At 44.5% G+C, this 21,090-nt stretch overlaps 1 protein-coding gene across 3 annotated transcripts; it reads left to right on the plus strand.

Moving 5' to 3' along the window:
- The first annotated feature begins 320 nt into the window (after positions 1–320).
- tecpr2 (tectonin beta-propeller repeat containing 2) lies at positions 321–20,700 on the plus strand. Of its 3 annotated transcripts, XM_020653723.3 has the most exons (27): positions 321–1,012; positions 1,870–1,981; positions 2,171–2,311; positions 2,451–2,579; positions 7,137–7,268; positions 7,540–7,697; positions 8,500–8,653; positions 8,815–8,967; positions 9,061–9,193; positions 9,272–9,501; positions 9,593–9,815; positions 9,912–10,140; positions 10,295–10,532; positions 10,628–10,849; positions 11,021–11,088; positions 11,167–11,282; positions 11,494–11,667; positions 12,252–12,432; positions 12,966–13,107; positions 13,497–13,722; positions 13,975–14,064; positions 14,260–14,357; positions 14,462–14,597; positions 17,304–17,452; positions 17,538–17,679; positions 18,275–18,424; positions 18,534–20,700. In XM_020653723.3, exons 2-27 carry the CDS (start codon positions 1,898–1,900, stop codon positions 18,683–18,685), a joined length of 4,050 nt encoding a protein of 1,349 aa, XP_020509379.2. In that variant the 5' UTR covers positions 321–1,012; positions 1,870–1,897; the 3' UTR covers positions 18,686–20,700. The 3 variants fall into 3 exon arrangements, with proteins under 3 accessions (XP_020509379.2, XP_065822612.1, XP_065822613.1); XM_065966540.1 differs by lacking the exons at positions 321–1,012; positions 1,870–1,981; positions 2,171–2,311 and adding an exon at positions 6,610–6,712 and having other exon boundaries at positions 2,453–2,579; XM_065966541.1 differs by lacking the exons at positions 321–1,012; positions 1,870–1,981; positions 2,171–2,311; positions 2,451–2,579 and having other exon boundaries at positions 7,509–7,697.
- Positions 20,701–21,090: the final 390 nt, after the last annotated feature.

Here is a 21,090-nt window from a genome sequence, read left to right on the forward strand (position 1 = left end):
TCCCGGACTGGATCCTCTTCTAGAGCGGGGCTGGGGTTAGGCTAGGTTTAGGATTTATTCTGTTATTGTATGATATTATTTTTCTATATTTAAAATTCACCGAGGAAAAAGAATATATTATAAGCAAGTTTTTAGAAAAAATAAGCGCTCACCGAGAAATATACATAAACATGTTTATGTAACAATTCTACGTATAATATAAAAATTACAAAGAATATAAAATACATATTTTTATTGTATATACATAGACATCCACCTAAAATACATTTTAAGTTTAAGGCCATCATAAGTTTATTTTTAAACCTTGATGCAATTCTTTAAAAAAAAAATCAAATCAATACCTGTTTGGATACCATGGCAGCAAAAATATAAGTTTCAGACTTTATTTTTTCAATAATAAAAAAAATGTAGACAAACCCTAACCCTAACCATTAAATCGAAACATTGCAAACATATCTGCATTATTTAGACAGTGTGCTCGATGGATCCTTTCCTAACATTTCATACGATAGTTTATAATACTAAAATAACAGATTGTACCGTTTTAAACACGAGGGAGAGGGTTAGAGAAATATCGAAGAATCTAAATTTTGACAACCTTAAAGATCCAGTTTCCAGAGTTTACAACTTGCAGAGGCTGAGTTTCCGTTTCCGGTCATGCATTTATAAATGTATTTATGAAATAATTCTCCCGCTGCCGATTATATGGTGATGAAAATGTAAATTTTGCCGTTTAAAGTAATATGGAATACACTGGGGAGTCCGCAGATCAGCTGATGGGTTGTTAAAGAATAAAAATAAAAATTGTAACAGAACGATTTATCTGAAGTGATGGTTAGTCCTGACCAGCAGGGGGCGCAGTTTGTTGACAGCCGCTCAGCATCAGTATGAAGCTGTCAGACAGACAGACAGACAGACAGGGCGATGTCACCTCTCCGCTCTATAATAACCTGCTGCTGTCATTAAAACATCTGTAAGAACATCAGGGCGGAATCCTCTCTGTAACACCTGAGTAAGTGTCTCACTGTCTCCGTCCTGCTGCTAACGCTAGCTCCAGATGCTAACCTCTCAGTTTCATATGATGCTAGCTAGCATGGCTCCGTGTTTGTGAAGCTAACTCAGTAAACAACATCATAATAATATTCTGTCGATGACACCAGTCTTCGTTGTGTGAGAGGGGATGTTTGTAGTCAGCTGTCAGATGTGACAGAAGCCTGCTAAGCCGACAGTCACCTGGCGATGCCGACGTCCTGCTTTAGAGAAATCGTCACACCAAACTCCGTTAGAAATATTATCGATTTAAATGATTCCTTATGTGAAACTGATATGAATGTACTTCGCAGCACAGTTTGAGATATGACACATTTCTTTAAAATGTTCGGTTCAGTTCGGCGGATGACAGACCCACCAAAGAGCCTTTATATGACCTTAAATCTCGGCTGTTTACGTCTGATCACGTCGTTTGTTGCCGCCCTACTTGACTCTTAAAAGACAAGAATAGTGCACGAAATACTGCAGATAAATCATAAAAGCTTAACTTTTATTGATATAATTGACTTTTTAATTTAAGTGTTGGTGGTTGTTTGGTTTATTTGTTATTTAAGGGAATGCTTTCCAACACTGTAACAGGTCAAATACACGTATTTTTCTACATCTTTAAACACTGTTCATGAGCATACAGGAAGAAGACAACTTCTAACACCTTTGTGAATCACCTTTGTAAGTTACTGTAATACAGGATCAGATGACTAACCTGTTCATGTACACATTTATATTTTCACTTATCATATCAGATTTAACTAAACATACTGAAACTGTCGGTTACAATCATCTCAGATTATTAAATGGAGGATCTGAACTGACTTTCAGGACCAGCTGAGTCCAGCTTGGCAGAAAGATGGCGGCCCAGCCAAACCCACCGCCGTCTGTCTTGAGGGAGTTTTGCCCGCTCTACTACCTGCTGAACGCCATCCCAGCCAAGGTACTGAACCCTTTCCAAACCAGACTAAAACTAAGACCAAGCTTCAGCACAGTCTGAGTCAAACCCAGGCCAATCCGGGCCCTGGTCCCTGTGACCAGAGTTTAACGACTGTACTACTAAGATTGCTATGATGATGATGAAGATGAAGGCTCTTCATCTCTCTCTCTCTCTCTCTCTCTGTCCCTGCAGGTGCAGCGAGGTTTCAGGTCGGTCTTGGTCTACCTGACCGCTCTAGACAGCAGCAATGACTTCCTAGCGGTGGGCAGCAGCATCGGCATGCTCTACCTGTACTGTCGCCGCCTCGCTCACATGAACAAGTACAGCCTGGAGGTCAGAGCTCTTCTTCTTCTGTGGTGATCAGTCTGTCTGAACAGGAAGTCCAGCTCAGCCTCAGTCCTCCACATTTCCTACGAGTGTCACTCTGTTCACATATACAACCTGTGTGTGTGTGTGTGTGTGTGTGTAACAGGGTAAGAGTGATGCCATCACTGCTGTGAAGCTGCTCAGCTGCTTTGATGATCTGGTTGCCGTGGGAACAGCTTCAGGTCGAGTGGCAGTCTTCCAGCTGGTGTCTCCACTTCCTGGTCGAAACAAACAGGTGAGCAGTCGGACAGGTGTGTTAAAGACAGGTACAGAAATACATCGGCCTCCCTCTCTCTTTCCCTCTCTCTCCTGCACTTCCTGCTTTCTTACAGTGCAAACGCTTCTTCTTGCTCTCTGCTTTGCTTACATTCTTTTGCTGATATCTTCTTTTTTTACCTGATTTAATCGACAGCCGGTCCTGGACATTTACAAATCATCAGGACTGTATTTTCTAAAAGATACAGGAGCTCTTTAGCCATATTTTTTAAAAATGTTTGACCTCTGCATCGTTACACGACTGTGGCCTGACAAGAGCACAAGCCTGTGCCACAGTACTTTGAAACGCGGTACACAGCTAAAGCTAATCAGCAACAAGATGCCTCCCTTCTCAAAGTATGAATACCACAAATTTCTTCAGAAAATTGCAGTGCTGGAATGACACCACATTACCACTAACTCAGTATAGTGGACAAGAGCAGGCTAACACGGCTAAGGAGCACAGAGACCTCTACAAAGACAAAGGTGGGATCTGTATTGTCTAATAAGTCTACGAATTGTAGTCCACCTTGGAACTGTCTTGGTGCTAAGCCAAAGAATAAATCATTTCTCTGGGAAATGGGGGGACGGATAACAGGCAGAGCACAGCGCGCTGAGATATGTGATGAGACCGGCTGGCCTGCACTACCTCCCCTGCAAAGTGCCTCTTCAACCCCTATATCTAGAGGGACACAGCCGTCGACAGCTGCGAAAGGGAAGGTTAGGAACAAACCACCCCCACAAATGAATGTGGAACTACAGAACAGATATTCCCCTCTGTTGCAGAGCCCTGGATCTTCATCTGGTTCTCCATCCTCAGGCACCAGGGTAAGGACTGAAAGCATATCAAAAAGTAAAAGGCTACGGGGAAAACTAAAGCCTGGGCTTGAGACTCTGATTGTGGGTGACTTTGCTGTTAAAGATGTACAAAGGATGTGCGGTAAAAACACAGAAGTACCGTGTTTTCCCAGAGATATGGTCTCTGATTTAGCAGAAAGGATCCTGCATATTGTGGCTGAACACCCCACTGTGAAGAATGTCATACTGCACATTGGGTCAAATGATGTCACAAAACAACAATCTGAAGTCTTGAAGCAGGACTTCACTGGTCTGCTGAAGATGGTCAGCCCCTTGGATGTGGATGTGTTTATCAGCGGCCCCATACCACCAGTCAGAAGAGCAGAGGAGAGATTCAGCAGGTTGTTGGCACTGAATAACTGGCTTACAACTGCATGTAATGCCCATTCAGTGAATTTTATTAACAATTTTAACATTTTCTGGAAACACAGATATCTTTTTAAGGCAGATGGATTTTGCCTGAACATGTCAGGGGTGAAACTGTTCACCTCTAACCTATTTTACTCCCTGCCTCAACCATCAGTTCTCTCTGCCAAGGACATGAGACAAAAGAAAACAGCTTTCAAGAAAGACAAAACACAGCAGGATGAAAACCTTCGTCAAGAATCATGTCTGCCAGTATCTGAGGAGAGACCTAAAGAGGAGAGACATCGGAACCAAGAGGAGGGGTCTCCATCCACCTTCGACCCCCTCACCAACACCTGTCTTACCGCCCTTGTCCCCTCGAACCCCGATCAGATCATCATCTTCCTCCCTAATCACCCTATCTCCCTCCTCCCCCCACCTGGAGTTCACTGACCAGATGAAGGAGCTGGTCAATGCTGGATTAAAAAGTACCCCCCGTCCTTCTCCCTTTTTCTCTTCCATAAACACCCGACAGCGCCCACCTTCGCCCGTTCCGACACGGCACGGGCGTATTTTGTTAGACCAAAATAACAGTGCAGCTGTTCTTATCAAGTCAACCCCTCTCAACTTCAGTTTTGTAAGCGAGGCTAGAGTGCATAAGAGAGGAGGAGGAGTTGCAGTTTTGTTTAATGACTCCTTCCAATGTAACCAATTATCTTTTGGAAATGTTGCTTCTTTTGAATATGTGGCCCTTCAGTCCAACCCGCGAGCCATGTTCCTAAGTATTTACAGGCCACCTAAATACTGTGCAAACTTTTTCGATGATTTCACTATACTGCTGTCTGTGATCTGTATTGACTTTGACTGTGTTATTATTGTTGGTGATTTTAACATCCATGTTTATAACCCCCAGGACAGAGGGACTAAAGAACTGTGTTACACTCTTGATAGCTTTGGGCTAACTCAGCATGTGACAGAGCCCACACACAACAGAGGGCACACTCTGGACTTAATCATCTCCAAGGGCTTGGACATCTCCAAGATTGTTGTTTCAGATATTGCCCTCTCTGATCACTCCTGTGTTTTATTTGAGAGTACTATCTTGGTGTACAAAAGTATTCAATCAAAAGTGATTACAAAAAACACCAGTGAAATATTTAACCAGGTTTTCTCTTCCACACCTCCCCTGTCCTGGGGCTCAGTCAGTGAGTTGGTAGATAACCTCAATTCTAAAATTACAAATGTTATGGATTCCATTGTTCCCACTAAGGTGAAGGTTGTCTCTGGTAAGAAAAAATCTCCATGGAGTAAGAAACGGAAAAAGAGATTGTCGAAAAGCTGAACGCAGGTGGCGTAAAACTAATCTCCAGATTCATTATGACATCTACAAAGAAAGACTTCACATTTATAATTCACAACTGTGGAATGCAAGGCAATCTTTCTTCTCTGACATCATCACCAGAAACTATAATAATTCTGGCCCCTGTTTGCTACTGTGGACAGGCTAACAAACCCTCCTGTGTCAGTAGCATCTGAATTTCATTTTACCAGGGCCTGTAATACATTTTCCACCTTCTTTACTGAAAAAATCCAGAAAATTAGACAAACTGTCGGTAACTCATCATCAGATATGTGCTGTGTCCATTTAAAACCAACTTAAGCACCATGACACAATTTAATCAAATCAATCTTAAAAACCTGGAGGACATTATACAACAATTAAATTCCTCCTCCTGCTGTCTTGATATCCTGCAAACAGGTTTTTTCATAAAAGTCTCCCAAGTCATGGCTCCAGATCTTATACAAATTGTAAATATGTCTCTTCTCTCAGGGGTCTTCCCAAAGGCCCTGAAAACAGCAGTCATCAAGCCACTATTAAAAAAGAACAATCTAGACAAGTCAATAATGAACAATTACAGGCCTATATCAAATCTTCCTTTTTTAAGTAAAATAATCGAAAAAGCTGTTTTTAACAGTTAAATAACTTCTTGACATTGAACAACTGTCGATGTCTTTCAGTCAGGTTTTAGACAAAATCACAGCACTGAGACAGCTCTGGTTAAAGAGTTTGATGACATCCGTTTAAACACAGACAGTGGCAGAACCTCAGTCTTAGTTTAACTTGATCTCAGTGTTGCGTTTGACACAGTTGACCACAATATATTACTCGACCGACTGGGAAAACTTGGTGGGAGTTTCTGGCACAGCACTAAACTGGTTTGAATCTTACTTAAAGGACAGGGACTTCTTCATGTCTATACATAACTTCAAATCTGAGCAAACAAAAATGACTTGTGGAGTTCCCCAAGGTTCCATCCTGGGGCCTCTTCTGTTTAACGTTTACATGCTCCCACTAGCTCAGATTATAAAAAACAATAAAATAAGTTATCATAACTATGCAGACGACACACAAATATATATTACAATGTCGCCAGGCAACCATGGTCCCATAAAAGCACTGGGTAAATGCATAGAACAAATCAATGAGTGGATGTGCAAAAATGTTCTCCAGTTAAACAAAGACAAAACTGAGGTCATTGTTTTTGGAGCAAAGGAGCAGCAACTAAGAATCAGCAAGCAGCTTCAGTCAGTAAGACTGAAAACCACAGACCAGGCAAGAAATCTGGGTGTAGTGATGGACTCAGACCTAAATTTTAAAAGCCACATTAAGACAATTACAAAGTCAGCCTACTGTCACCTGAAGAACATATCAAGAATTAGAGGACTTTTGTCACAGCAGGACCTGGAAAAACTTGTCCATGCTTTTATCTTCAGTCGTCTTGATTACTGTAACCGTGTCTTTACAGGTCTGCCTAAAAAATCAGTCAGACAACTGCAGCTGATCCAGAACGCTGCTGCCAGAGTCCTCACCAAAACCAAGAAAATGGATCACGTCAGTCCAGTTCTGAGGTCTTTACACTGGCTCCCAGTCTGTCAGAGAATAGATTTTAAAATCCTGCTGCTGGTTTATAAAGCACATTCAGATTTAATAATTTCAGTGATTTTAAAATTTTCTTTCCTCTGTCATGATGCTTTTGTCTTGTGTGAAGCACTTTGAATTGCCTTGTTGTTGAAATGTGCTATATAAATAAAATTGCCTTGCCTCACACCTGTCTCTCTCTCTGCAGTAAACACACCTGTCTGTCTCCCTCACACCTGTCTCTCTCTCTGCAGTAAACACACCTGTCTCTCTCCCTCATACCTGTCTCTCTCTCTCTGCAGTTATCACACCTGTCTCTCTCCCTCGCACCTTTACCGACCTCTCTCTCACTCTGTAGTTAACACACCTGTTTCTCTCCCTCATACCTTTACCTACCTCTATCTCTCTCTGTAGTTGAGGCGTTTCGATGTGGTCGGCCTCCATAAAGGCTCTGTGACGTCGTTGGCGTGGAGCACAAACGGTATGAAACTTTTCTCTGGAGACGATAAAGGGCGCGTCGTGTTCTCCTCTCTGGACCTGGACCAGGTGAGACCACAAATACTCACCTGTCTAACAAACACATTGTTTTCTCAAGAAGCCGTTCAGGTATAAAGTTGAGTAAAATAATAAAAAATGTGAAAGAAAGAAAGGTATTTAAATGGTTCCTTTTAAAATGTTTTACAGTTTATCACGCCTCAAAGAAAAGCGTTTGTGCCCTAACAGTTCCTTAACATCAGCTTCAGTTTCTGCTGACTGACTCATTAATGACTGACGTGATGGCTGCAGCTCTTGCTGGTGTGTGTGTGTGTGTTTGCAGGGTGTGTGTAAACCTGTGCTGCTGTTGGAGGAGTCCGCAGGTGTGGTTCAGATGGAGTACAGTCACCAGGTGCTGCTGGTCTCCACCCAGCACAGATCTCTACTTTTCTGCACACAGAAACAGGAAGTCCTGCAGCTGGGCACCAAGCCCCGCAAGAGGTGGGAAAATCGACATTAAAGACACAGATAGACTTCAGACTGACGCGAGCCGAGGCTGATGGGATCTGTAGTTTCTTTTGTTGAAAATCCTGTCAGCATTCTCATTGCAAAGGTCCCTCAGATGGACAAGTTAGGTGTTTTGCAAATTTGGTGAAATAGCAAATAAACTCCACAAACTAAAACAGCTGCATGTCGTCCTCCACTCTCTCCTCAAGACATCTCCTGACACCTCTCTACTGTCCTATCTATAAAGAATCCAAAACTACCCAATATGGTGCTCATAACAACATCAATATTATTGAGGCAGGTTAAAAGAGCATTAAAAAAGAGTTTTACAGTGGTTACTGTGCGCCCCATGTATGGAGGTTATAGACCATTAGAGTGGGTGACGCTGGTTTGAATCTGACCTGTGGCTCCTTTCACGCATCAGATTCCCACTCTCTCTCCCTCCAATTTCTGGCTCTATCCACTGTCCTATCTCTAAATAAAGGCATATAACCCTCCCAAAAATACCATTTGAAAAGAGTAGGGTAAATAGTTGTGTAACATCAATGTAACAATGAAAGGTGAAACGAGATGACTGATTTTGTTGTATATTTAAAGAAAAATAAGAGGACCTAGGATACTTCCTTGAGGAACACCGTTTAAATGTTTAATGGCTGTAAGCTGAGATTTGTTTGTCAGGTGAAATGTTTCAAGAGTACTTTAATGTGAGTTACTAGCTTTACCTGTGGACTGTATGTGTACATGCATGGTGTTGGTAGTTTCTGGATTGACATTGTGTTTTTTTATTTGGCTGCAGCAGCGGCAGGTTCGGAGCCTGCTTCCTGCCAGCTCTCTGCAAACAGAGCGATCTTCAGGTGTTCGCTGCTCGTCCTGGACTCAGACTGTGGAGGTCTGACATCAGAGGACAGGTGGAGGACACCCGACTCCTCAAACCACTTTTTAACACACAGGTACACACCTGCACCTGTTTCAGCTGCTGTCTCTGTTTGTACTCCATCAAACACATCTGCACTTGTCATTTCATGTTTAGGACATTTTGATATTTCAGTCACATTCAGTCAGAAACTAGATTACATTTTTCTCCTCCCGTCTGTCTTAATGTCTGGATCAGATCCCTCAGTTTGACCTGTTCCCTCGCCCCGGTCCAATCGGAGCCTACCGTCCGGCAGACAGACACCTTGGTCTGCTCAGCTGTTTCCTCAGAGAGGGCTGGATCCTCAGTTGGAACGAGTACAGCCTCTACGTCCTCGACTGTCTCAATGAGGTAAAAGAAATACGCATGACGCTTAGACGCCTAATAACCGTGTGCATCTTCATGTTTTCTAATAGCTGATGAGCTATGTTTGAATGTTTTCAGGTGATAATCGGCGCGTTAGAGAGCAGTGGAGACATCGTGTCTGTGTCGTGTTGTGATAATGAGATCTTCATCCTGAAAGGAGACAGAGACATCATCCGTCTGTCTAACAGCCCAGAGGGGCTGGCCTCCAACTGTGAGTGCTACTAACACATCACACATCACTTCTACAGTTAAAACTCCGCACTGATGTCTTTTTTCTCCTGTCCCACAGTGTCTGAGCTCTCCATCAGGCTGACCTCACCTTTGACCACGCCCACTATCCTCCCACCAACCGGATCAGTGGAAACAGCTCAGCCAATCAGAACCATGGCTATCATCGTAGAGGGTGGGGGGAGGGAGGAGGGGGGGGGAGGAGGTTGGGTTAGGCAGGGTGAGGAAGGAGAGAGAGATGAAGATGAGGAAGGAGTGGAGGATGTGGAGGAGGCAGAGGAGCAGCTGGAGGTGATTGACAGCTATTCAGACTAGTTTAACTAGTTCCAACATTGAGCAGGTTAACTCACCTGTCTCTGATGTTTCCTGTCTTTGTCTTCAGGTGACCGAGCAGCTTGGGCAGCGGTCGGGTTTGCTCACCAGCAGCTCTCGCAGCCGCAGCAGCTCAGTCACTTCCTGGGACAGTCTCCATGGAAACACTATGGCAACCGCTTCCAGTGAGCTGAGCTCCAGACGTTACAGCGCCCCTCTCGGTCAGGGGGAGATGCAGCAGGAGCTGGTGGTGAAGGCCATCAGAGTGAAGAAGAGGAGGAGGAGACGTCAAGGTGAGCGGAGAGACAGACAGGCAGACAGACAGGTAGGCAGGTAAAGGAATCACATCTGAGCGTTTTGTGTGTGCGTGTGTGTGTGTGCGTCCTCAGACAGTAGCAGTGGGAACCGTCTCTCTGAGAGCAGCTGTTCAGACTCCATGTTTGTAGTCCAGGACAGCAGCTGCAGTGACGGAGGAAGTGGAACTCCTCTGAGCGACAGAGCCTCCCTCGTTGGTCTGGACCTGCACAACCAGGACTCTCCAGAGTCAAACCAGGACTCACTGGAGGCCACAGGTGTGAAGGATGGAGTGGAGGCAGGGTCTTCTTCCAAACAGTCCAGGTAAGGAACTTTAGAAGAATAGACTACAACCACAAAATGGTGTCTCATTGAATCCTCCATATTTATTTTTCTTCACTCATGTTAATCTCCTTGTCTCATCCTTGGATTATTCTCCTCCTGACCTCTTTTTCTTATCCTTGTGTTCTTGTCCCAGCTCCCTCCTCCCTTCGGGCTCCTTGTTCCTCCAGGGTCTGGAGAACCCAGGAAAAGTCTGTGCTCCTGGGGCAGAGGGAGAAGTCGTCCCCCCGACCCCGGATGTCGACCTGCTGCTTGAGTGCACTTTCTCTTACATGCACAACACTGAGGATGGTGATGGACAGGAGCAGCAGCCAATGGAGGAGAATGAGGATGAGTTTCTGAGTCCCCTGATTGGACCAGAGGAGGATGAAGAGGTGGGTTAAAAGTTATCGTAAAAAGGTATCGTTTGGTCAAAAGCTTAATTCAAATAAATGTGATCAATAATAAAGTTTCCTCTGTTTGTGTACAGGACGATGACTTGGCACCCCCTGCTGGTGTGATGGACCAGATGTTTTACTCCACTGTTTCCAATCTGGAAAGAAAACCCAGCATGTCTAGTGATGAGGAGGGAGACATCTACTGTCCGTCTCTGCCCCCTGCAGGAGACGCCCTCACCTGTCCGTCCAATCAGACAGCTGACGGGCAGGTGGACCAAGACCCTCAAGATAGAGACACACACAAACCTGACCAGGTGAGACACACACACAAACCTGAGCAGGTGAGACATGCACACCTGACCAGGTGAGACACACACACAAACCTGAGCAGGTGAGACATGCACACCTGACCAGGTGAGACACACACACAAACCTGAGCAGGTGAGACATGCAGGTATTAATGCAGTTCTTTTTTATCTTAATAGTTGGCAGAGAGCTGGATGGGATACTCAGGACCAGGATGTGGAATTCTGAGCCTGCAGGTGACGGACAGGTGGGTGGTCAGGTGACTCTCAGTCAGGTGACTGAAAGGTACCTACCAGGTGAGTGACAGCTGACCTGTGTGTTTCAGGTACGTGTGGTGTCTGGATTTTAAAGGAGGACTGTTCTGCAGCATTCTGCCTGAAGCTGGACTCAACTGGTCGAGATTTGAAGACAACGTCCACCAGGTGGCGTTATCACCTTCAGGTGAGCCTCAGACATTACACCTGACAGAAAAACCTGCAGTTTAAACTGTGTCACCTGGTGCCCATAATGCGAATTGTCAGGTTAAGGTCAGTTTCATGGTTTATCTTGAAGAACATGTTTTAAACATCTCATGTTAAAGCTGCTTTCTCACAATCAGGTGTACAGGTGTATGTAGCATTAGCCTGAACCTAACTGTCTCTATCTCCGTCAGGTAATTTGCTGTGGAAGGTGGAGCAGAAGAGCATGACAGCGTTTGCGTGTGCTAAAGTTTCGGTGAAAGGAAAACGTCATTGGTACAAAGCTGTGGAGCAGACGGCCTTTGTGGCTCTGAGTGACGATTCGGCCTGGATCATCAGGACCAACGGAGACCTCTACCTGCAGACAGGTAACCAGCTACCTCTCACAATTCTTCTTCTGTCCTTCAAGTCGTGACTCAGTCCAACCTGAGCTGGCAGAAATGACACAAAGAATCCTAAAAGCAGAAACACCGTGGTTACTGAGCACTCTGTCGCCTTAGAGTATGATTGTTATCAGGGAAGATTAAGCTAATTATAATACACTAATATTTAAAAAACAGACTCCATGGAACCATTACAGAGAAGAAGACGCCTCATCAGACTGAAGACACAGAAGGTTTGTGTTTGGATGCTACTGCAGCTGTGATGTTTCTGTATGACCACCAGGGGGAGCTGTGCTGCTGTCTTGTTTAAAATGACCTCAGAGCTGAGGTTAACTCAGCAGGCTCAGCTTGAGGGGTTGTTGATATGAAACCTGTTATATAATATGTGAGTGTTAATGTCAGGAGAGTCGTCTCTCTTTGGGCCGGTCGATCATTTAAATCAATACAACAGGTGATGGTAGACGGGTTTTATATCGTCTGATGTGTTCGGTAATCTCATTTCACCTTGTTGTTTATAACAATTCATAACTTTACAACCATATCAAACTGTGTGTGTGTGTGTGTGTCAGGTCTGAGCGTGGACCGGCCCTGTGCTCGCTCGGTGAAGGTGGAATCGCCCTGTGTGTTTAGCCAGGTGTGTGTGAGAGGGGGCGTGGTCTGGGCTCTAAGCGAACACAAAGCTTTGTTCTACAGAGAAGGACTGAACAGCTTCTGCAGCGAGGGCGAGGGCTGGAAGTACGACACCGTCAGGTAACACTGCTACTACCTAATATTTCTATGATACTACTTTAATGCTGTACGGGGGCAGGGCTAAAAGTAAAACACTTCCATTGTTAAGTTTTCATTACAATTGATACTACGAGTTTTTAAAATATATAATCAATTTTATTTTTTATAAAATACAGAATCAAAAGAAGCTTTTTTTTTTAAAAACTGCATCTATTCCACAGGACAGGTGTTTAGGAGAGGAATGAATCCATCAATTGCAGACAAACTTCTGCATGCTGCTTAGATTGCGTAAATACAGGGTGCAAGCCCCATGTACAGAGACTCCGGTCCGGTCAGGCAGGCGGTCTCTACTCTCACTGTCCCAGATTTCTGACTGTCCCGTCTCTCTAAAGAAGGCACAAAAAGCCAAAAAAGTAAATCTAAAAAAAAAACAAGAATTGCAGAAATATGCTGGCGATGTTTCAGTACTGAAAATATGAGCTAGGTTTCAATATGCCAAAGGGGAGTTACTTTTAAGTTACTAAATACTGATGGCTTAACTGTGTGTGTCACAGTGAGGCTCAGGGTTTGGAGTTGATGTGTGTTGCCCTGGGTGATGGAGGTACAGCCTGGGCGCTGGATGCGAGCGGGAGCCTCTGGTTCAGGACCGGGATCAGCTCGTCCAGACCTCAAGGCGAGGACGACCACTGGTGGCAGGTAGGCTGCTCCAAAGCTTAGCTCATGCAGGGGTCAAGGGTGAAAAAACTGCAGTTCCTCCAGTGTCCACTAGAGTCTGTCTCCTGCAGTGAGTCAGACCCCATAGAGCCCCATGTTAAAATGTTCAACTTTACAGCTGCAGTTCCTCCAGTGTCCACTAGAGTCTGTTTCCTGCAGTGAGTCAGTCCCCATGTTAAAATAAACATGTTTACTGCCTGGTATAAAAACAGTTTGTGTCTCTAGAGGTAATTTCTCTCTTCAACTGTACGGGGTTAATATTTAATGACTCACCTGTTTGATTAAATAAAGTCTAAGAGTTATTCATAGATTTGCATAATTAGGGGTGTGGCCAAGTTGACTGACAGCCGGTCTCTCTCTCTCTCCATCAGATCAGTATTTCGGACTATGTGGTCTTCGATCAGGGCAGTCTGTTCCAGACGCTGCTTCAGGCCACTCAGAGTGTTGCCACAGTAACCAGAGCGCCCGTGGAGCGGGTGGTGGCCTTCCTGTCTCAGTATTCGCAGTGCCAGCCAAGCCTGGTCAGTGCCAACGCCAGCGGGGTCTGGGTCGCCTCCGGACGCAACCAGCTGCACCTGGCCCGAGGCAGTCTCGTGGGTCAGTCCATGGGGGGAGGGCTTTAACCATACCAGGATTTTAACATTTTAAACTGAGATACGATTCTATTAAAAGTAAAATGAAACATATTGATACCTGTTTGATACCACGGCAACAAAAAGAAGAAGACAACAACAACATTAGTCCTCAGAGTTCACCAGAGTTCAGGAGAGTCCGTTAGAACATACTACAGGGTTCAGGTTTCTAGTCTTCAGTTCCTCAGCTGCTGTCTGTCTCTGTTTGGAACTTCAGGAACTTTCTGGCAGAACGTCGTTCCAAGAGGAACCGTGTCAGCGACCAGGTGGACCTTCATCACGTCGTCAGCTGTTCCTCACAGAGAAGGTAAACACACCTGTCCTCTGAAATGACTGGTATTAAAACCCCCTGGATGTTTATTTGATTCAGTCTCTGTCATCTCCCTCCCGTCATTTGGGACAGGTGTAAATATCCCTCTGCCACCAGTCCCCATCTCTCTGCATTCTCACATTATACCCACCTGGTGATCACTCACCTGTCTGTGTGTTACCTGTGTGTCAGGTACGTTCCTGTGGTTGGCTCAGAGCAGGAAGGATCTGTTCTGTGTTTGGGACCAGGATGGAGAGCTCCGCCCCTCCTCTGTTCCTCTTCCACCTGAGGTAAAACACCTGTCACATGACTCTGCTGCTCTCTCTCTCTCTCTCTCTCTCTGATTGGCTCCCTGTGTGCTGATGATGTTCTGCTGTTCTACCTGTGTGCTCAGGTGGAGCTGACTCATCTGTCGGCCTGTCGTGATGCTCTGTGGGGTCTGGACTCTCACGGTCGAATCTGTATCCGAACGCTGTCTCCTACCTGTCCCGCCGGACTTCACTGGACCCCCCTGGACCAAAGTCAGCTTGGTATGTACCTGAATCCCACAGGTGGTGAGTGGCAGAGTCACACCTGTGGCGTGCAACACAAACAAAAAGAGCTCACTTTAGAAGCGATGTTCAAGACGATGAGAATACCTTTAACCAAAGACAACACCTCTTAATTAATATTCTGCGTTCTCCTCACTTAGATTATATTTTCTATTCTTTGCCGCTACGTCCACGTTCATCATATTCACCAGTTTGAATCTCATCCAATCACTGAATTGTATCCACTCCTAAACCTGCTGCGCTGTCATTGGCTGGAGGAAACATACCAGCTCCGCCCAGAAATGTCCCGAATCAACCAGAACAAAGCAGAACAGTAAAATCCAGTCAGATGACAGGGTCTCTGCAGACACAGTCACATGTATGCAGACACAGTCACATGTATGGAAGCCCAGAAGGGACTATGGAGCAGCTTTACTTAAGGAGAAGTCTGTATTTTATTTTAAAGGAGGAAGATACTGACTCTGTCTTTAAAGGAAAAGTTCATTTTAATGCAGACACAAAAACACGTTCATAATATTTTGCTTTGGTCGTCAAATGGCCAAAATGACGACCACTTCTGGTCAGGTTACATCACACACACACACACACACACACACACAGACAAACACACACACACAGACACACACCCACACACAAACACTGTGAGGAACACACTGTCAGCTGTGTTTCTCCGTCACTTTGACAGGTGGAGGTTGTGTAACAGGTCAACATGAAGTGTGTGTGAGTGTGTGTATGCGTCATACTGTAACCTGACTGATGGGTCAGATCTGTTTATAGTCCCACTGCCCTTCTCGCTATCAGAGACCGCATGACCGTCCGTGTGAATGTGTCTCTATTGGTCTGTCTCTTAGATAAGATAGGATTCAAACATTACACCAGCAGAGTTGAAGGTGACCAATTCAAACGTTACACCAGCAGAGTTGAAGGTGACCAATTCAAACGTTACACCAGCAGAGTTGAGGATAGATTAAAGGTTACGGACAGCTGCAGCAGCTCATTGGTTCAACCTACAGAGGTCAGCGGTCAGCAGGACAGAGTGTCAGTCAGATATGAAGTATGAGGCTGTTTACCTAAAAACAGGGTGCATTCGAATTGTCCCTCCTATCTCCTTTCACTATCCACTTTACCTTAACCCCCGGGAAAACATCATGAGGTTAAGGAAATATGTTAAGAGAATTCATAAAGGACTTAGGGAAAGGCGATCTCATTGCTCTGACAATCCGACCACATTTTCCACTAGGCCACGTAATTAAATGCGACGGGCTGGCGGAGGTTAATGATGTGGGTCTGCCGTGTTGAAACTACAATGTTCCGAAAATGGACTGCTAAAAGCGCATCTAAAAAACGTTCCCCTGTGCCTTCTTGCCGGTGAAATAATCCTAATCACCACAAGGTTGGGATTGAAATAAAAGAAATATAGACTACCAGGCTACAAGTAACAAAAGTGAAACCATCAGCTTCCTGTCCACTCAGAAATCAACATCAACATAAATATGATTGTATGAAATTAATTGTTACATTAATGCAAGATATAGCCTACACATAATGTTTTAAGCATACAAATGTACAACTGCACAGCATTCTTAAGTGAATGAAATATGTTGAATAAAACATGATCTGGATAAAAATGTCTTTTATCTTTTTATCCCTTGATCTGTGTCACTTTACAATCATCGTTATTGTTCGTGAACAGTCGGATGCGCAACTCGCTTTAAATGTTGCGGCCGCAAGGAATTGTGGGGCGTCATATCTCATCTCCTTTGGTAAAGGATGGTCCAGTGTATCCTATGCTAAAGGAGGTTATAAAGGAAGCATTGACCCACCTTTCCTTAGCTTTTAGCCGCCACTTAAATGCTTCCGGGTCATTTCACTCAGTTAGGAACCTTCCTAAGCAAAAATGGCAATTGGAACGTACCCACAGACTGACCTGGAATCTGCTCTGGAATAGGAAGTAGTCATTCGATCCCGCCCATGTTTCACCTGTAACCTCTTTGAATGTTTTTGTTTAGGCAGCGCTGCATGTGACACAGAACCTCGTGTTGGAAAGTTCCTCAGTCTGAAATCTTACCTGAGTTTAAAGACTTAATTCATGTCTGCATTTAAGAAAACATTGGACTAACTCCTTTACAACTGTTTTTATTAGAGAACAACCGAGAAATTGGCCTGCAGATAATTTATTAGCTTATCCAATGACTATCTGTATCGGCTAATTTTATCGCAGATCTTGCTAATATTACTAGATTTATTCACCAGTCAAATAACATTTCATTTTATTACACTAGCAGTTCTCTTTCTGGCTGTCACCAGCAGATGGCGCTGTTTGGATTACAACAAGCATCATCACTCTCCAGAGTCCAGTCGAGTGACCATCTTGTCTTTTTTATAAATCTTTTCCACACGTATTTGATGACTTCATTTTTAGGATCAACACAATAAATGTGTATATCTATATCTGTCTATCTCTACAGGTCAAAAATAAATCTAGGAAAGATAACGGCCGATATTGATATTGGCCCCCAAAAATCCTTTATCGGTCGGGTCTCTGTTTTTTCTGTCTCAGGGATTTGTTACAATCCTCTTTTGGTAACTTTGGTTTAAAAACATGACTGAAGATCTGAAGATTGTTTGAAGCTTCAGTCCTTTTGTGTACAGGTGTGCTCAGGTGAAATGTGACCTGTGTTACAGGAGGTGTGCGTCTGGTCAGTGTGAGCTGTGGCAGTCAGAACGTCTGGGCCGTGGACAGCCGAGGGGTCGTTTACTTCAGAGTGGGAACACAACCTCTGAACCCGAGCATGATGCTGCCGGCATGGATCCAGATAGATCCACCTGCACAGGTAAGAGAGAGACCCCAGATCCACCTCTTTTACCACCTACGTAAGTGCTGAGAGTCCAGGTAACTGTGACATCATGTCTCTGCAGCCAATAGGAGTGCAGCTGGTCAGCATTCAGACGAGCCCTAACGATCGTCTCCTCTGGGCGTTGGACAACAGAGGAAGCGTCTTCGTCAGGACAGGACTCAGTGACGAGATGCCTGTGGGGACGGACTGGGAGCTGGTGCCAGGTACCTGTCTGTCTGATCACCTGTCTGTTGTATAGTACGCAAAGGGCCTGAATATCTAAGAATGTTTTGCAGCTTCTAATATATCCATAACTTGTTCATTATGTACGGAGCTGCGCTCTCATGCTAACGGACCTGCTTTCTCATGCTCACGGAGCTGCGCTCTCATGCTAACGGAGCTGCGCTCTCAGGCTGATGGCGCTGCGCTCTCAGGCTGATGGAGCTGCGCTCTCATGCTAACTGAGCTGCGCTCTCTTGCTGAAGGAGTTCAGTTCTGTCCACATAAAGATGATGAGAAACTTTTGACACTTCATCAAGAGGACACAATCTAAACATGTGAGATGAGTTTCACCGTTTCAATCAAAGCTTCCTCCCTGAATGAACCGAGAAAGGACGACTCAAAGACAACAACAACATTCACATCTGATTTAGCCCCTGGTTAAATTAATAAAAGTCAGTCATATTTACAGACTTTATTTACAGAGCTTTTATTTTGAAGGCATACAGAGGTGGAATTATTGTAGCTGTTTACTTTTTATTTGTGTACTTTAATTTGTGTATTTGTGTAGCAATTTGTGTATTCTTGTGTGTATTGTAGGTCTAGCTGTCAGCCAGCTGGTCCTGAGCTCTTGGACAGTTTGGGTTCGGTGTGTAAACGGAGACCTGGCTCGACGTTACGGCGTCTCTGACAGAAACCCTGCTGGGGATTACTGGAAGAAGATCCCCGGAAACGCCAACTGGTTTACAGGTGAGTCCTGGTCCTTACTCTTGCACAGGTGCTTCTGTACGGCCCCGGATATGTTTGGACTGGGACTCAGGTGTTCTTGTCTCAGGTCTCTCTCTCTCTCTCTCTTAAGTAACCCCTGAGGACGAGTTGTGGGCGGTGACTCTGATTGGTGGATTGTCCCGTCGCCTGACAAAGCTCCTCCCACAGACCCCCTGTAGGCCCGCCCCCTCGGGCCCCTCCCTCACAGCAGACGACGTTGAGGACGAATGGGAGCTCATCTGAGCTGTGACATCACTTTGTCTGATGTGGGTTTACCTGGAGGGACGCTGTGATGTCATAGTGACATCATTTTATTAATAAACTTCCTACTTAGGTGAGGTACATACTTCCTGTTTGTACCTGGCTTCTTCCTGACACTAATTGGGATGGTGACATCACTTCCTGTGAATTAAATTCTTTTGAGGAATGTACTTAAACAAGATGGCAAGAAACAAGATTTCCACACAGGAAACCCAGGTGGCTGCTGGGAAGTGAAGTGAACTCAAACTGTGTTTTATTTGTTCTAATAGGAAGCACTTTAATCTCTGAAGGGACACTGGGCTAACGATAAACCGGTTCTGACTGGTTCTAAAGCTGCACTGACTTCCTCTGATCTGGTTCAGTCCGGTTCTAACCCGAACTAACTTGATCCTAAACTTTGACCTCTAAGCTCAAGTTCAGCCGGGAACCGGCCGCTTTAGTTTGGTAGATTGGCTGTAGCTGGTTGTTAGTATTTCAGCGTCGCTTCTGTGTAGGTCTAACTGGTTTTAACAGGTTCTGATTGGTTGTGACTGGTTGTAACTGGTTTTCACTGGTTCTGATGGGTTGTAACCGGTTCTAACTGGTTCAGATCAGCTCAAACAGGTTCTGATTGGTCTTAAGCTGGCAATTTTGATATAATTGGGTTCAGTGTGGTTGTACTATATTTGGGGACGTCAAAGGGACGATTAACTGCAAAGGGAAATCTGAACATTTAAACTAGTTCTAACCGGTTCTAACTGGTTCAAACCAGTTTGAAATCTTCCAGAGTTCCCAGTTTTGTTGAGTCTGATGAACCTGGTCTGGTTCTAAATGAGGAAATTAAAGGGACATTTTGTTACAGAGGATTATTTTACATTTATTTTAAACCGGTTCAAACCAGTTCACAGTTTAGACTGGATCCAGCTAGTTTGAACTCGTTCTGAGGTTTTTATCTCGGTCTAGTTTAGTCTGAGACACTAAAGGGACATTTTAGTCCAGAGTCACGTATTTACTCAAATCAAGTTTAGTCTGGTTCAGACCAGCTCAAACTGGATCGTATAATCCCAGTTCTGTGAGTCCAGTTCTGAAAGGATTTAAAGGGAAGTTTCACTGCACAGAACCTTTTTCTGCAGTTTGTTCTGGTTTTACTGGATCAGTGTAGGTTATACTGAGTAAAACCAGTTCAAACTGGTTCTTGTGTGCTGGTTTGCTCATCCTGCACTCTGCTTAATGGGTCACAGAGCAGAATCAGCTTCAAGCTAAATAAAAAAGGAACATTTCAAACTGTTTGACCAGAATCTGGGAATTTAACGAAGTAAGAATCTTCTGGAGTTTATTATTTATCAAGAGCAACAACCAAATATTCAAATCTTTGAAATACTTATTTAATACCTGTACACGAGTCGGTCGAGACCAGTATAAACCAGTTTAATCCACTGTAAAGCGGTTTATACTGGTTTCCAGCATTGACTCCGCCCCCCTGACAGGAACCAGATCACACTGACCAGCCCACTGGGACTGATCCATTAAAAAAAACTGTAAAAATGTAAATTTGATGAACGCCTGTTTGTGTTTGTTTTCAAACAAGTTTAAAGCATTCATCTGATATGAGATTTAAAGTTAAACCTGGACTCTGGTGGACTTGGGAGGTCTCTGGTGGACTAAGGAGGACTCTAGTGGACTTTATTTGACCCTTGTGGATCCTCGTGGACCCTTGCGGACTCTGCAAAGGTTCAGGTCTCCCGTTTGAACTGGATCTGTACTAAGATGAAATAGTAAACTCGTCGTCCTCTCTCTTCCTCGTGCTCACATCGTTGCCATGGCAACCCGAGCAGCTGTGCCGCTGTTGTGATGTCATCCTGCTGTCTCCTGCTGACCGATAAGAATTCAGTGTAAACTCACCTGTGTAATTTCATCCATTAACTCAATAAACCTGTTTAAACACTGGAGGTTCTAACCTCTCAACTTTTCAAAAGCAAGATTGAAAACACGGGCAGTATTAAAATATAATGCTCACAGATGTTGTGTCTTTATCATGAGACCCCCCCCCCCCACACACACACACACACACACACACACACACACACACACACACACACACACACACACACACACACACACAAACCTAATCAGTCTTCAGGCTTCCCTCAGACTTGTGTGTTCTGCACATGCTCAGTAGAGTCGACCCGTCACACTTCAAAACCACTTTCCAGCAATCTGAGAAACTTTAACGTCTGTAAAACCTTCGTTATTTAAAAATCATGACACAAATCTGAATCAGTCACCCTGTCACCACAGAGTCATTGTCAGATTAAAGGTGTGATGTCCTGATGGAGCTGTGTTGTAGAACTCAGTGAGGCTTTATGGAGGTCTGATGTCATAATATGGAAGCTTGGCCGTGCTCTGAA

Source organism: Labrus bergylta, chromosome 18, assembly GCF_963930695.1.
Source record: "Labrus bergylta chromosome 18, fLabBer1.1, whole genome shotgun sequence".
NCBI lineage: Eukaryota > Metazoa > Chordata > Actinopteri > Labriformes > Labridae > Labrus > Labrus bergylta.

Bases quoted from the DNA above. Each gene is read 5' to 3' on its own strand.
- tecpr2 (XM_020653723.3), top strand. From the start codon at position 1,898: ATGGCGGCCCAGCCAAACCCACCGCCGTCTGTCTTGAGGGAGTTTTGC. The intron at 9,194-9,271 runs GTGAGTGCTACT...CCTGTCCCACAG, and splicing joins AGAGGGGCTGGCCTCCAACT to TGTCTGAGCTCTCCATCAGG. The intron at 17,453-17,537 runs GTAAGAGAGAGA...ATGTCTCTGCAG, and splicing joins AGATAGATCCACCTGCACAG to CCAATAGGAGTGCAGCTGGT.